Source organism: Aspergillus puulaauensis, chromosome 4, assembly GCF_016861865.1.
Source record: "Aspergillus puulaauensis MK2 DNA, chromosome 4, nearly complete sequence".
NCBI lineage: Eukaryota > Fungi > Ascomycota > Eurotiomycetes > Eurotiales > Aspergillaceae > Aspergillus > Aspergillus puulaauensis.
In genome coordinates this window covers 1,995,551-2,012,036 of record NC_054860.1, presented here as the reverse complement: position 1 = coordinate 2,012,036, position 16,486 = coordinate 1,995,551, and the positions used below count along the sequence as shown (strand labels likewise).

General features: G+C 49.5%; 5 protein-coding genes across 5 annotated transcripts; 1 reads left to right on the top strand and 4 right to left on the bottom strand.

Moving 5' to 3' along the window:
- Positions 1 to 614: 614 nt before the first annotated feature.
- On the bottom strand, positions 615 to 5,001 carry APUU_40817S (RanBP1 domain protein; the record flags this gene model as incomplete). The annotated part of the gene is made up of 2 exons (XM_041703932.1): positions 615 to 4,611; positions 4,877 to 5,001. 2 exons carry the CDS (start codon positions 4,999 to 5,001, stop codon positions 615 to 617), a joined length of 4,122 nt encoding a protein of 1,373 aa, XP_041556567.1.
- Positions 5,002 to 6,504: 1,503 nt separating this feature from the next.
- On the bottom strand, positions 6,505 to 7,035 carry APUU_40816S (SCP2 sterol-binding domain-containing protein; the record flags this gene model as incomplete). Its single annotated transcript, XM_041703931.1, has 3 exons — positions 6,505 to 6,668; positions 6,743 to 6,952; positions 7,020 to 7,035. 3 exons carry the CDS (start codon positions 7,033 to 7,035, stop codon positions 6,505 to 6,507), a joined length of 390 nt encoding a protein of 129 aa, XP_041556566.1.
- A 594-nt stretch (positions 7,036 to 7,629) lies between these two features.
- Positions 7,630 to 8,732, bottom strand: NAT3 (arylamine N-acetyltransferase family protein; the record flags this gene model as incomplete). The annotated part of the gene is made up of 2 exons (XM_041703928.1): positions 7,630 to 8,227; positions 8,317 to 8,732. 2 exons carry the CDS (start codon positions 8,730 to 8,732, stop codon positions 7,630 to 7,632), a joined length of 1,014 nt encoding a protein of 337 aa, XP_041556565.1.
- A 1,042-nt stretch (positions 8,733 to 9,774) lies between these two features.
- APUU_40814A (uncharacterized protein) lies at positions 9,775 to 13,517 on the top strand (the record flags this gene model as incomplete). Its single annotated transcript, XM_041703927.1, has 4 exons — positions 9,775 to 11,072; positions 11,134 to 11,911; positions 11,969 to 13,444; positions 13,503 to 13,517. 4 exons carry the CDS (start codon positions 9,775 to 9,777, stop codon positions 13,515 to 13,517), a joined length of 3,567 nt encoding a protein of 1,188 aa, XP_041556564.1.
- Positions 13,518 to 15,026: 1,509 nt separating this feature from the next.
- Positions 15,027 to 16,074, bottom strand: GSP1 (Ran family GTP-binding nuclear protein; the record flags this gene model as incomplete). Its single annotated transcript, XM_041703926.1, has 5 exons — positions 15,027 to 15,158; positions 15,217 to 15,422; positions 15,480 to 15,633; positions 15,710 to 15,802; positions 16,012 to 16,074. The coding sequence occupies 5 exons, from the start codon at positions 16,072 to 16,074 to the stop codon at positions 15,027 to 15,029; spliced, it is 648 nt and encodes a 215-aa protein (XP_041556563.1).
- Between the last annotated feature and the right edge of the window lie 412 nt (positions 16,075 to 16,486).

Below are 16,486 nucleotides of genomic sequence, written 5' to 3'. Positions count from 1 at the left end.
CAGGGATTGCGTAGATGGATTTTGTGACGGTAGCTTTTAGTAAGCACGTTCATTGACTTCTAGTAATGTATGGAAGTGATTAAATTAATTCCATGTGTTTTACGTCAATAACTGGGAGAACCACTACCTTCAGTAGATGCAAGAGGTCAATTAACTACAACCCTATGTATGACCACCACACATAGAAGCAATCAACATGTGCTAAGCGTCATGCTCAAAGAACAGGGTGAGAAACTAGAATATGTGTATTTAAAAAGCAAAACTCCCAACGTATGCATATGGGCCATGGCCTGGGTCACAGAAGACAAGGGGGAAGAAGAGAAAATGAGACGAAAACATGCAATTCTCAAATCAAACAGCAAAGTGGTAAGTCGAAATGGTAACAGATAATACATCACAAGTCTTCGAGATTTAAAACTTGCGAGTTCCCATTAAACCCGGAATGAAAGGATAATCCGGGAGGTCGGGATGGGAAAGGTAGGTGGTCAAGTAGGGTAGTGTAGTAGGTAAAAAGCTGTTGAAATTCAATAATGCAACGTTGCAATGTCCGTGTCTGTTCGTTTGTTTTTAATAAAACAATCTTCCAACTCTGAAATGAGGTGGCGGTCAATCGGTTATGATTTGTTTTCTTCCATTGCGGTTGCAAGTTTGGATACATCCTCCTTCTTGCAACGGATAGCCCACATTGCGGCAGTCCCCTCGGGTTGAGGAACAATAAACTGGACATTTGTCCCGTTAACGCTGTATTTGATCTCCTTCATCAATCTTGCGTTCAACACCACGTTCCCGCTAGGTTGGGCTCTGAGCAGAACACGAGAGCGGGATGTGGTTCGATTCTTTAATATGCGGACAGAACCCACGCCTTGACTAGCCCAGGCGCTGTTGACCATTTTCAGGCCGCGTGCTCGGACCTCAACAACAACATCTTCGTCCTCTTCGCCAGCGCCACTTCGAGAAAGATCAACCTGGGGCAAAGACTCCGCAGCATCACCATCGCCAGACTCAGCTCCAGTGTCGGAAGTCATTCCAGGTGTCGATGCACGGCTTGGAGTTTCTGACGTGACCGCTGACGGAGCCAAAAAGGACGAACCGGTCTGCGATGGGCCACCGAACGAGAAGCCGGGAGTCCCCTGAGCACCGTTGGAACCAGATTTAGATCCCGCAGACGAAGCTCCAAAGAGGGTCGAGAAAGGGTTTGCAGATCCAGACGCTGAACCTGCCGGCTTTTCAGAATCGGACTTTTCTGCTGAGGCCGGAGCCGCTGTTGTAGAGTCAGCGAACTTTATGGGCGAGTTGAGTTTCCACGTGTTATCACTGCCAAGCTTTGTCGGGCTGCTTCCGGTAGCGAAGATTGAAGGAGTGCTTGCGCCCGACGCTGCTGTCGAGCCTCCGAAGATATTCGTCGAGGCAGGCTTAGACGTAGCGCTTTCACCAGAATTTTCCGCCTGGGGCTGAGAAGGGGCACCGAATGGGTTTGGAGTAGATGCCGAGCTATTGAAGGACGACGCATACTTAGAGGAGCCGAGAAGTGAAGAGACCTTATCATCCTCACCCTGACGCTTCGGCTTTCCTTCTTGGTCATACTCAACACGATCGAACAAGCTGCGACTACCCGAGTTTTGGTCTTCCGAGGCGGGCTCATCAGAGCTGTCCGCCGGCTTCGACTTCTTCAGGGCCTTTGTAAAATCACCATCGTCACTGCTTTCAAGAGCAGAGGAGTCACGGGTGCCGTTGGTCTTCGAATTAGCCTTGTCTGCCTCGAGGTCCTCAGTTGGCGCGAAAGACGATTCTCTGGCAGCGTCATCACCTGAAGCGGAGGCTTCCTCGGTGTCATCGGCGTCGTCATCATTCTCATTATCTCCACTTTCAGATGGAGTCGCTGACAGATGACCGAATATGTTGCTAGGCTTTCCTATGGAGTTCGGCTTGATATCCAGGATCGACGAGGCCGGGCTAGCATCCGACTTTTCCTCATCCGTAGCACTGTTCTCTTCATCGAAAGAGAAGCCTTGGCCGGGAACGAATCTAGCACGTTTATGCCTTTGCGCTTCGATTTCCTCACGCTTCTTGCGCTGGTTTTCCGCGTCTTTTCGTTCCCATTCTGCCTCGTCATCTTCGTCGGAGTCAAAGTCTTCGGCTTTGCGCTTTGCCTTCTCTTTCTCAGCCTCCTTGTCAGACTTAGACTTGAACTGCGCGAAAAAGTTGGTGTTGCCAGAGCCAAACTTAGGAATAGCCAAAGGGGTAGCCGAAGAACTAGCACCAGTATCGCCCGATGGTTTCAAAACAAAGGGATTTGCTGGTGGAGTGGCACTTGCGGGTGCAGTGGACGCGGAGAACATCGGCTTAGGAGGCGATGCTGTTGGAGTTGTGGAGAACAAAGCAGGCTTGGTAGACTCCGGGGTGGACGGCTTGAAGGACGGCGCATCAAGTTTCTTGGGCGAAGGAGCACCCGCGGGCTCATTGGCTTCAGAGGTCTTAGATCGTGAAAATGAGTTTGCAAAGATGCTCGCCGTCGTGGAGTCGCCACCGGTACGTTTGGCAGGGTGCGGTGAGGTTACGTCGTTATCGTCGACCTCGGTTGCTTTTCGTTTGTTAGTGGTCGGAGGAGTCGATTGGCTAGCGCCGAAAAGTTGGGGTGAGGTGATCTTGCTTGGGGACGCAGCAGCAGCAGTAGAGTCTCCAACATCGCCGAATTGTTTAGCCTTTTTAGAAGGCTGGGCAGCAGCTGCTCCATCGCTGTTGGTAGGCGCTTTACGCTTGGTACCCGCGCCTTCAACCGGGACACCAATCGTCTCACGAGTGCGCAGGTAAAATTGAACAATGGCGTCGAAACTATGAGTGGCTGGGTTCAACTTTGCGACTTCGCGCTGGAAAGATTCATTCAGTAGGCGAACGCGATAGGCCATTTGCACATCCTCCTTTGTGCTCTTGTCTAGACCAGGCGGCATCTTGGCAGGTTGTAATTTGTCAACTCCTGGCGCCTGCGCGGTAGAAGTAGATGATGAGGACGGCACATCTGCTGCTGGTTTAGTGCCATTGGTCTTGAACGGACTTTGAGGAGTCGTTTGGGGAGCAAATGCCGAAACCGGAGAAACAGCCTGCGGTTTTTGGATCGAGAATGCAGGAGATTGGGGTGCAGGTGCTGAAGGTTGGCCAAGGGTCGAAGCGGAGAAAGGCGAAGCGGAAGTAGATGTTTTTGAGAGTTCATTCGTCTTTGGTTCTTCGTTCGACACTGGCTTCGGAGCAAATATATTAGGAGGTGTTGATGGTTTCTGCTCGGTCTTAGGCGCTTCTGCAGCTGCTGGCTTTGGAACAAATAGGTTGCTGAACGGGTTGCCTCCGGTAGGCTGGGGTTTTTCTTGTTCCGAAGAAGCAGTCTTTGGCGCAAACAAACTTCCCGTTGATGGAGGTTGCGATGAGCCACCAAACGGGGCCGGAGCTGCTGCTGTACTTTGAGAGAATGACGGTGCTCCAGAAGTTGAACCAGAGAAGGTAAATGACGGTTGAGATGGCGTAGGCTGGCTGGCTTTTGTTTCTTCTTTGGCTTTCTCCTCGGAGGGTTTCTGCGACGTAGAGGGGGCAGGAGCACCAAAAATATTCGTAGACTGGAACGGACTTTGTGGTGTTGTTGCAGGTTTAGGTGTTGATGTGCTGAAGAGCGAAGGTGTTGCACTACCAGTCGAGGATGGGCCACCACCGAAGGACGGCGCCGCAGGGGCTGACGATGTAGGTTGGGTTGTAGCACCGAAGAGAGACGGCGATGAAGTCGCGGGCTGCTCTGTTGGTTTTGCTCCAAACAGCGGCTTTGATGGCGACGCCGAAGTTGTACCGCCGAATAGATTTCCACCTCCAGAACCACCAAAGTTTGTCGAAACCCCGAAGCCACTGCTTCCGCTCCCAAACGCTGGTTTCTGAGCGGCAGACTTCGCATCGGGGGAAGTTTGCATCGAGTCGTTTCCGAATGCTGTAGACTGCCCAAAGGCGTTCGGTTTGTCTTGCCCAGATTGAGCGAAAATGTTTGTCGAAGGAGCACCGGTAGTAGACTGGCCGAATATGTTTCCGTTTGTAGGAGCAGCAGTACTCGGTTGAAATGAAGGCCCGCTGCTGGCAGTATTGCCGAACAGGGCCCCCGTGGAACCACTTTGTTGAGATCCGGCTCCGAACAGACCACCTCCGGAAGGCAGAGGTTGTTGGGCGGGAGATTGGCTTGCGGTGGAAGGAACGTTGAACATATTTCCCTTAAACCCAGAGAAACTGCCCCCGGCCGGCTGTTGACTAGCACCACCAGGATTCACAGAGGCGAAAGGATTGCTCGCAGGTGTCGACGATGCCCCACCAAAAGAGGCGGAGAAATTGAAATCTGATGGGCCACCTCCAGAGCCGAAGGAAAATTGTGAGCCCCCGTTCTGGGCTGGGGGTTTGGGAGCTGGACTAGCCGGAGGAAAGCTTTGTGACTGTCCAAAACTAAAGCCATTCGACATCGGCTGCTGGCCCGCTGATGGAGAAGAGACTGTGTTAGGATCAATGGAGCTGAACGGCCCGCCAAAGGACGCACTCGGGGTAGCAGCCGGTGCGCCAGGAACACGCGGCCGTCTTCGAACATCCTTGATTCTAGGTATGCTGTTAGTCAATGCACATAATATGATATGATATGTCAAGAAGAGGCATATGCAGGGCTAATGAACGCAAGGGAAGCGGGGAGCTTTGCGGAATGGGAAGAAACACAAGAGTAACAGCAAAATTGAAAATATACACAAGGGCAGAAACCAAGACAAGCATGCGTTCGAAATGCCGCTAAAATCTCTAACTGCTGCAGGGTGGATGTGCAGGAAAAGAAAATAGAGTTGCTCGTAAAGGTCGGTCAAGTAACACTCACTTTCTTGCCGCCAGTTGCGCAGCTGTGGCCCGCTGGGGCTTTTCTTCTGGTGTACTAGACATGTTGAATTGGAATAAATCGCTGTCCTTGTCCCCTTGAGGGCCTTGAGCTGTTCTCTTAGACATTTACCAACACAACAGTACAACGCCCAGGCGTTCACACCGTCTTAGAATGCAATTCAAGTCGCCCAGGGCGCGGTTGTCATTCACTGTTCTGCGCAGTTTCCAACGCCCAGCAAATATATTCCACTCTCAGTAAATCTCAAGGTCGTTGGCGACTCGTTACCACGACAACTGCGAAGGGGCGTCGCGATGCAAGTCGGAGAGCCGGAGAAAAAAAAAAGGTTATGTGCGGACCGGTTCACGAACGGCGCACGACGGGGAAACCGCGATTTCAATGTTCGACACGATGTCAATGATAGAAGATGATACAGGAAGTCTCCGGTTTCCTATTGTCGCGAATCGTGGATCGAAGGGCGCACGCGCTGGATCCGTTCTTGGGGGTGGGTAGGGTCGCGATTCGCGAAGCAACACAAGGAGTAAGGAGGATGCGGTGGGATAAGATGAAAGGAAAAAGAAAAAAGACAGGGCTAGAAAAGAAAAATGTTCATCGAAACCAGAGGAAAGGGCGTCTCTTTCCGATGTGCTCTGTCTGGGATTGATGGGAGAATGCTGGCTGGAGCTACTCTTTTTTAGCCGTTGCTCGTTCCGCTCGCGATTTTGGCTGGGGAGGAGGGACTGGAGCCAGCTGAGGAAAAAAATTACGGTCACGTGGTGAGGCATCCAAGGCCGGGTCTTGGCATGTGAGCAAACAATGCAACCACCTTTGCCATTCACATTCTCTTGACAGTAAAGCAAATTCTATAACACATCTATTATGCGTGCCTTTTTTATGTCTATGACCCACCAATGTTTCTGTTGTATACAATAGACTGTATAGTCCTGTGTTACTATGTACTAGCGTATTGTCTACAGTCACGGGATTCCGTGCTTACACCGCACTATTAAGACAATAGCAGTGGTTCTATAGCATGAGGGAAGAATGCATATAGAAAACATGGATATCCACGCCTTTACCGCGGAGTGATACACAATCACTGCCTAGTACTGATTAGGAAGCACTCAGCTTTCTCGCGGGACGGTTTCTCTTTCGATGCGTCTCTTTCCCCAGTCACTCACTTAGTCATACGCGCGTCGGCCGAAATGTCTGATGACGACAGAATGGGCGATCAAGCTTGAAGACTTTGCAGCTTGTACGGAATACGTACTACATGGGAGAACTCGACAGGTGTCAGAAAGCTTAACTATCTTTCCTCTAATTCACGTTATAGCGGGTTTGTTGTCTACTGGTTGGAACTCCTGGGGAGACAACCCTGTCGGCCCTGGCACTGCGGGTTACCCAGCTGTTGCTGTCCCCTTGAAGTCAGATCAGGAGTAACAGCTGGCTCCAATTGCACTGACCAAATCCGACGGATCTGGCACAGTGAGCATACTGTCCCGGGAATTTTGTCTCGTTCGGAGATATACAAGTAAAATTGGAAATCTTCACAGGGTTTTATTCTTTCAAAAACTCAGTAGATCGCCATACAGCTAGCAAATACATGGATGGAAATATATATAACAGGGTATCTATAGCTTGGCCTTGCCCTGGGCCTTCTTAAGAACGGGCTCCATCTTGGTAGCCTTCATGATGTTGCCCTTGATCTTGAGCTTGCCGCCCATGAAGAGCTTCTGAGCATTGACCTTGCCGGAAACAAGGGAACCGAAGTCAGCGTCAGAAAGCTGGAGGGTCACTGTTGGTCAAATAACGTTAGCCAACGCTCTCGCTTCATGAGAAATAAACCTGGTATAGACGGGTAACACTGACCATCAGCCTTCTTGCCAGCAGGAGCAGCACCCTTGCCAACAACGCCTTTCTCCTTGAGGTCAAGGTGCCAGCTTTCTTCCTTGCCTTCCTTGTTCTTTAGGGTGAACCCGACAACGGTCTGGGCCTTGCTGATGGCATCCTTGCGCTCGGCCTCATCTCCCTGGAGAGTAGAGTTGATCACGTCGAACGCGGCGGAGGACTCGAAACCGTCTTGATGAAAAAGGTCTAGTTAGCAGAGAACTAGGGGAACGTAAGGGGTGTCGGGCCGAAAACTCACCAGCTTTGAGAGACATTATGGGTATGAAGTGGTAGAATTAATTGTACACTTGGTATGAAGGAGATGCAAGTTTATGTGTAACGGCAAAGCAAACAGGAGATGAGCGAGGGGAGACAAATATTAATAGTGATCGCATTGATCTGACCCCGGGATTCGGGGCATGTGAACCAGGCGGTCGGGGGCCCGCTGTACCGAGGCTTGTTGCTCTTTTTGGTGCTGGTTGTGGTTCTCCCATGGTTTCCGCCAATCGAGTAAGCCAGCACACGATCCACAGCGATGGATCGAGCTCAACGAGGGTTTCCGTTCTCTTCAATTCTTGCGAGCTGTTGAGTGGAGGCGACGAGAAGCTCGGACCTTGAATTTCATGGCGGGATACGGAGTACGTACTGTGGTGCTGCAATCTCCATCCACACGCCCACATGCAAGCCATGGCGTGCCTCGCTCCCCGGACCTGGGGTTTCTTCATATGACGGTATAATTATATCCCTGAATTTGTTGGCACTTCGATGAGAAAGAGGTTTGGTATCTCCTGTTATTGTCTATATTTTTATCTTCAGACTTCTCAATTACCCCAGCTGCCGTCTAATCTTCCAAGGCCCGAAACCGAAAACTAACCGAGTGCCTTATCCCAGCCTCGAATGGTTTGCGCCTCTTGCTCTGTCAACGTAATACCGAAATAATATTTGAGAGCCTGCAATCTGCCTTCTTCCGAATCGAATGAATGCACGATACTTGTCTTTCCTCCTAGGTTGACTTTAATCACGTTGTCTACCAACATGGCTTTTCCGACGATCTTGATGTCATCATCGTCAAGCAGGATGTTGGGGTTGTCAGAGAACCGAACATCTTCACCATCCCGCAAGAATCGAACCACAAGAACAGTCCACCGGTGCAACGTCTTTGCGGATCCCCACAGATTCAGCACTTCAAAGTCCTCCTGAAAGAACTCGAGCTCTGCAAAGCTATAGAATGAGTTCCAAGCATTCTCCGGCGCATTTCGATACTGGTATATCCAGAGCTTGGTATCGTTGACTCTCTGTTTCGGGATATTATCATGGATAAGCCGGACTTCTTGACGGCCAAGGTTCTGCACGGCTCGTCCCTGCTCATCAAGGGGAAGCGGGCTTGTTGGCCCATCCCCGCCGAACCCAACGTCGATAGAGAAACGTTGACCGGAAGGCAGGTGTACAATGTTGTTGATATGAGTGCTATCTCATATCAGCATTTGAGTTACAGAGCATGGGCGAGCGCGATTCACCCGCACCTCTGGTGAATGGATAACGCCACTAGTACTTACAATCCCTGATATTCTCCTCCAGGCACCCCGTTTGTTCTCGAACGATTCCTGACTCCGGTCATATACACGCGAAACCCCAAGGTCCGAAGCATATGGTAGAAGAAGATGCTAAGCTCCATGCAATAGCCTCCTCTTCCGTTGGCTCCATCTCTTCCTGGGCCCATCAACTTTTCATAAAGGACCTCCGGGCGAATGTCCACTAAATGCGTCGGCGAGTAATGGACAGAAAGGTTCTCGTAGGGAAATCTCGAGATTTGACATCTCATCAACGTACTGAGGGCCTCGTACGTTTGCGGGAATATGCCAGGATTTACAGTATATTCCGAGTAAGACGTTGGAAGACGGATATGTTGGAGCCATGCCGTGACTTGGTCCGTAGAATAAGCGGATTCCTCCATCACGGCGCCTGTATTCATTTTCTAAAAAACAGAAAGAATATGGTAGGTATTGTTTAATTGCCAAGACACTGCTACTACTTGACTCATTCGGTTGATTTGAACTCATCCTGCCACTACCATTGCACCATCTATTGTCTTCGTTGCGAATCCACTAAGCTAAATCGGGATACTCAGGCCCAATCCAATGGACTGGATCTCCAATCCATGGATCAAAACGGCTATGAGATCAGCTTAATCTGTCCATGAGAGGCTATCGCTCTATGTATTCGTGCGTACAGTTCCTTCTCTGTGTCCGTAGATTACCTGCGACAGTTCTCGAGGACGAGCAGGAAGAGAGCTTATTGAACAATTACTGTAATTAACGTCCGAGGAATAATAAAGCAAGGCCGCGACAAAGATTCCAAAACTAGGTGGCAACAATAAAAGTAGTGGACGGGTGTCTTCATTGATCTATATTCTATAAGTCGCTACTCCACTCTTTGTCTATTGAATGGGTATAATATCAGAAGTTATAAATTAAATATGCGGATGTGTTAATATATATATTGCCGTATAGGGTAATATATTACTTTGGCGCGGACCTGACTCGGTGTTTGAAAGTTTGGAAAGTTTTTTTTTTGCCACCCGGAGCTCAAAGATTTTGTAAACTTTTTTTCGAACACAATAAGTGGGGATAGAGTTCTCGAGTCTTCCAGGCATCATTGACTCTCCATCAGGCAAACATTCACTAAATCTGCCCCGGGGCGCATTGTGTTATCGTTATCGAGGCGCAACACGCCAAGAACGAATGATCGCCCGCCGCGATTCTCGAGCCTCACAAGTCACCCCCCGTATCCGTCACTTTCCATCAGTAATTCTGCCTCACGCTCTTCTCGCCATTTCCTCGTATCTGACATAAAAACCCACGTATCGCCGGGTGCCCTTACCACCCTCTCTCCTCCTGCTCACCCATGGACTTGTCGTTTGCCCGAAACTTCGTTCGCGGCCTTTCCACCCGGCCATAAAGGTTGTCTTTCCGACACGCTTTCCACGCCATTGCATCCGCCGCTCGGTTTCGAACATGGCATCATCAGCCGATCAGTCAATTGCTGAAATCCAGGAGGAACTGGAATTACATCGAGTTATTTTGCAGAGTCTGGACGACTCGCACTGCTCGCGCCCTGATGCCGCTGAACAAAGACAAGAAACACTGGATGTGATTAAAGAACTCGAAACAAAGCTCCTTGAACTACGCAGCAGCAAATCGCCCAGTCGTTCTTTTCGTCAACGCATGAGTTCAGCAAGTCCAGTCCCACCGCCAGCCCAGCTTGATGGCCCGAGTTCTACAAGACCTACGATTCCCTCGAGCCCACCGCAGTTTGGTCGTCCTGCCTATTCCTCATTACCCTCCCGACCTCGAAATTCGCAATTAGATATGGCCCCAGAAAACCCCTACGCTCGAAAACGTCGATATGCCGATGATGATGAAGACGATATAGGCCAGGAATCATCCAAGCGAGCGGCCATGTTCAGGACTGCACCTATTTTCAGTAATTCCGGCTCGTCAACCTCGCGCGATCCTAGCAGTCCAAGTGATAGATCAACCAGCGAAGATGATGGCGACGATCTCCTAGAGTTGTTGGGACTTGATTCCCATGATATGCGTGCTCTAAAGGAAGAACAAAGACAAGCAGAGAGATGGTTGGAAGATAGGAAGGAGCAAGAACGTCGCGATGAGGAATTTGCTCGCATTTTGTTGGCGCGTGATGAGCCATCACCTCCACGACAAGCCACTTCATCGCCGATTCGTCCACCGCCCTCTTTCCCTGGACGCTCATTTCTCCCACCAACTCTACAGTCCGAGCCTCGCGAACGCGCATTTCATCAACCAACCTTGCCGACGGGCCATGAAAATCTACCGTTACCAGTAGACACAAGGCCAACTAATTATGGCCCCGCTCCATCTTTCGGCGTGAATAATAGTTTTATGGGCCCGCAATTTGATTCTCCAAGGATCCCCTTAGATAGCGATGAGGATAGCGATCTTGCCGAAATCACACCGGGAGACTTCCATCTTCATACAGGCATAAGACCGACCCAAAAGCCCTTAATGAGTAGGGGGATTTTTGTTGGCCCAGACAGTGGCGCCACCCCCTATTATGGTCGCGTACCTGGACCGAGTGGTCCTGGCAATCCTCGATCTCTTCCGTGGGCAGATTCCATGCAATCGGCTATGGCGACACTAAGGTCAACTAGGGATCATTACATGGAAGATCCGAGCAACTTCAACTTTCTCCCATCCCACGGGTCTATCAAGAGTGCGCTTAATGGGCTTATGGGCAATGATTTCCCTAATCCTCTTTCAAGGCACGATTTACAGTAAGTTGCCCTATTGGTCGCTATTTCGTTTCCCCAGTTTCGCTAATATAAGTACGTACAGAGATTTATACGATCATGGAACCGACTCGAAGCAACTCAATGAGGAAATCAAGCAGCTACTGGAGACTATTCGGCCTGATGCTGATATTGCGGAGCAAGACCGCGAAGGAACCCCGGAGGCTCTGAAGTACTCGCTACTAGATCACCAAAAGCTTGGATTAGCCTGGATGAAATCTAAGGAAGAATGCGAACAGAAAGGTGGTATCTTAGCCGACGACATGGGTCTGGGAAAAACTCTTCAAGCGATTGCACTTATGGTGTCTCGTCCGCCAACTGATTCCGAGCGAAAAACAACGTTGATAATTGCGCCTGTTGCTTTGATGCAACAATGGAAGCGAGAAATCCAGAAGATGCTTCGGCCGGGTCATCAACTATCGGTGTACATTCTGCATGGTGACAAGCGAGCCGCAAGTTTCAGGGACTTGAAACAATATGACGTTGTTCTCACCACGTTTGGCACCTTGTCCTCGGAGTTAAACCGCGTTGAGAAATACGACGAGCTACTCAGGTCAGGTGCAGAGGAGCCAACGCTGACCAGGCAGTACTTGAAGACTTTACCCTGTCTTGGACCCACCAGCAAATGGTATCGAGTAATAATCGACGAAGCTCAGTGCATCAAGAACCGAAACACCAAGGCTGCTCTTTCTTGTTGCCGTCTTAATGCGACCTATCGATGGTGCATGAGTGGAACTCCCATGATGAACAATGTTGGAGAGTTGCACTCATTGTTAAAATTCTTGCGCAACCGCCCTTATGGGGATCTAGAGAAATTTCAAAGAGTACGTATCCTAACTTACGTGGATATTCTACGGGACTTTACTAACTGCTGAAATTAGGATTTTGGCCGGCCATTGAAAAGCAACAGCCAGAATTTACAGAACAAGGCCATGACGCAGCTTCGCGTTCTGCTGAAGGCGGTTCTTTTACGGCGGACAAAGGATTCGAAAATAAACGGCAAGCCCATTCTCAACCTGAAACCTCGGATTTCAGAAAAACTGCATGCCGCGTTTAGTGACGACGAACTGGAATTCTACAGATCGTTGGAAAACCGAACTCGACTCCAATTCAACAGATACCTTCAGTCAGGCACAGTTGGACGAAATTATTCAAATATTCTAGTTCTTCTCCTTCGCCTCCGACAGGCTTGCTGCCACCCTCACTTGATAAGCGATTTTAGCGTCAAGCTCAACGAGACTACTGAGGGGGTAGATTTTATCGCGAATGCAAAGGAGTTCAGTGGCGAAGTCATTATTCGTCTGCGGGATAATAATGACCTTGAGTGTCCCATCTGTATTGATGCAGTGGATAACCCTATCATCTTTTTCCCTTGTGGACATGGAACATGCTCTGAATGTTTCTCCAGAATATCAGACCCATCACTCTCCCTGCAGCAGGGCATTGATGGAGCAATGGCAGTGAAATGTCCAAATTGCCGTGGTGTTGTCGACCCCAAGAAAATCACGGATCATGCGTCCTTCCTCAAAGTTCATTTTCCCGATTCATCTGGAGACGTCGCCGGCTTGGATGGCTTGGAGTCCGCGATCAAACCTAATGGAGACGATGATGATGGCGACGCAACTGATGATAGTGATGACGACGAACAAGGCACCCTTTCTGGGTTCATCGTCAATGATAGTGACACTGATTCGACCCCTGCTCGGAGATCGAAAGGAAAGGGCAAAGGCAAAATGGCTGATAAGCCTAAAAAGACACTCGCCGAGCTCAAAAAAGAAGCAGCGAAGAACCAAGCGTCCAAACGCAAGTACTTGCGTCGACTGGAAAAGACCTGGATCACCAGCGCGAAAATCGAGAAGACCATGGAGATAGTACGCGACGTGCAGAGCCGGGAGGATAATGAGAAGACCATTATTTTCAGCCAGTTCACATCTCTTCTGGACTTGCTTGAGGTTCCCATTGCGCGCGAAGGGCGTCACTATCGTCGATACGATGGGAGCATGAAGCCAGCTGATCGTAATTCAGCCGTGATGGAGTTTACTGACAACCCTGACTGCAAGGTCATGTTGGTATCCTTGAAAGCAGGCAATTCTGGGTTGAATCTCGTCGCCGCAAACCACGTGGTGATTTTTGATCCATTCTGGAACCCTTACATCGAGGAGCAGGCGATTGATCGTGCCCATCGGATTGGGCAGCTGCGCGAGGTGTTTATCCATCGAATCCTCGTCCCGGAGACTGTTGAAGACCGCATCATTGAACTTCAGGATAAAAAGAGAGCTCTAATTGATGGCGCCTTAGACGAGAAGGAATCGAAGAACATCGCCAGGCTAAGCACTAGGGAGCTTGCATACTTATTTGTACGTGCCCTCAGAAGATCTATTGACAACTTACAAGTGACTAACATTCTTGCTTTAGGGAATCAACAATTAGGCATTTTTTATTATCTACGGACGGCGTTGGGGTATCTGGGCTATCTTATATCACTGTTTTCAATATACCCACCGCAATCCGTCAAGTCTGCTTCAGAAGTTAGTTTTGTTCATGTTACTTATCAACATATTCTCGGGTTCTGCTTTCGTCCTCTCAGCAATATTTCCGTCTAGAAGCAAGTTGCATATGTCTTCTTTGTTTCTTGCTGGGGCTTCACTTTCAGTAATGATAGTATGGTTGCGTAACTGAAATTCTTTTTTTTTTAACTCTCCATTTACATATCTGGCTTGTTTATTTGAATAACACTCCAAGACCACCACACCAACAAAGTCGGATAATCAAGAACCGAATGCTGCCCTTCCGCGCAGAACGTAGGCTCCAGCAGGCACCCATTCCTCACCTCGTCCTTAGTCCTTCCAGGCGCAGACCAGACTAAACAGGACACAGCCCAATGGACGGATAAGTACTCCTACTCCCCAAGCATCACATAGACAGGCAGACAGGCGATGCAAGGCTCAAAAACCCTTGCCCACTGCTGCCTAACATCCATTTTCACCTCGATGCTCCCATCCATGTATAGCTGCCCAATAACAGAAACCTGCCGCATCAAACCCACCGCATATTTAAGCCCTGAAAGGATTAATAATCGCAGTCCTAGCATCGTCTGATAACCTGGACAGTGTTAACAGCCCATTGTTTACTGTAGATATGCCAGACAGGCCCGTGCACACGATTGTCGCCCAACGCTGACGTCATTTCTCGCTAAACTTGCATTGGCTTCACCGTTTTTGCGCATGTCACGTGGGTCTTACTTGGGGCGTTTGTGGGAAGAGGCTCTTGTTCAATAGTTCTGCAGTGGCTGTGGATTACGTGCCTGGGCGACGCCCTTGGCCTGGGGGGCAAGGGTTGATACCTGCTTAGTTGGGTAGATAGTGTTGCCTGGTCCTGATATCCTAAACGTGTGCTTTGTAGGACATTATTTTACGTGTTTGTTCAGTTCCTGCAGGTAAGTCGTTGACTGCGGCTTTTATAGTCCTCCAGCTTGCGCGTAAATTTGACCAATTGTATCTATATACACTCTTTTTACCACCCCTGCTTCCACGGTAACATAGCGGCGTGTGAATGAGCAGGGCAAACCTCTTGAGTTTCCGGCAGGCCAGGTATTAAAAAGAACTGAACAGCAAGATAAAGAGTAATAGATAAGGAAACTTTTCTTCCCGACAACTGAAATAGCTGCGATTTTTTTTCTCATATAAACTTTCGGTGTAGGGATGGAGTCTAGACTACTAGTGGTAAATATTGAATGGAGGGAAAAAGAAAAGGAAAATCAAAGCAAATATCATGCCAGCCCTGCTCAGACCAATTCCACCGACCGCTTATCATTGTATCGTGATTCGAGACTTTGCGTGCATAAACGTTCCAAGTTGTGTTCGTTCTATTGGAATTGGACGACGGGCATAGGGGTATGACCCGTGGTCCGATCCAAAACCCTCATCGATCAGTGATGATCTAGAGGTCGTGGTCCTCCTCATCGGGGAGAGGCTGAGCGGCAGCCGCTTGCATCTCTGCCTCGTATGTTGCAACGAGTTCAGTATCGACCTGCACCTCAGGAGGCGCAAGGGCGGGAGCAGCAACGAAGTCCTAGAGAATTTCTGTCAATACATTCCTGAGACGGCGGGGGTTCGGAATTTCCACTGACCAGAGTGGCATTGCCAACCAATTTCCTGGCGAGCCACAGGAAGGGCTTCTCGAAGTTGTAGTTGGACTTGGCGGAGATGTCGTAGTATTGGAGGTTCTTCTTGCGGTGGAAGGTGATGGTCTTGGCCTTCACCTTACGCTCCTTGACATCGACCTTGTTACCGGTGAGGACGATGGGGATGTTCTCGCAGACGCGGACGAGGTCACCTGTAGGCAGTGGTAAGCGATGAGGTTCTGCTAGGAAGTGTGTATATTGTCACATACGGTGCCAGTTGGGAACGTTCTTGTAGGTGATACGGGAGGTAACATCGAACATGATGATACCGCACTGTCCGTTGATATAGTATCCATCTCTCAGACCACCGAACTTCTCCTGACCAGCGGTATCCCACACGTCGAACTGGATCGCGCCCAGGTTCTGGTGAAAACGTTAGTTCAAGCGACAGGAGAAACGGCGAAAGGCCGAAGCGGGGTTACCAGCGGGCGGGGCATACAGTGGTGAAACCGATAGGGTGAACCTCTACACCGAGAGTAGCGATGTATTTCTTTTCGAATTCACCAGTAAGGTGACGCTTGACGAAGGTGGTCTGCGAAGAGAGAAATTTTCATGTTAGTTGACGTTCTTGTTGACGATCTGGGAGCGGCGGGAGGCCGGATTCTGCCTCATTGTTGATGGTCGCTTGCGAAGGAGCAAAATGAGAGCGCACGACGGAAGGACATCGGAAGATCGAAGATGTTGAGGACAGAATAATAACTATAGGGGTTGTGAAGGCCGCGGAATATCGATGAAACTTGCCTTTCCAGTACCACCGTCACCGACAAGGACGAGCTTGAAGGTTGGGATTTGCTGCTCAGCCATTTTGTTGTTTATGTGAAATTAAGGAGGGGAAAATAGAAGATTTCAGAACGGAACCCGACGCAAGACAAGAAGGGTCAGAAATCGACGGTCGAGGACGCGACAGACGATGGGGATAGAAGGGGTGGGGAATTGACAAGGAGAAAATAGAGTGAGCGAAGAGACGAGCGACTCAAGTTTTGGTGATGGAATTTTTGCCTCCAGTCGGCCACTGTCTTTGTGGTCACGTGCTGATCGCCTTAGGCAACGTGCCCCGCGTGTTTGAACTCTCTTTTTAATTATTTGAGAAAGTCTTTTTAGATGCTACTACTGAGTATAGATGGGATTGACTTCATGTCTCATTGTTATGCCCAGACCTCCGAGTTTTAATACATAGTTAACAACCTGTAACTGAGTAACGCCGCCCATGCCACTT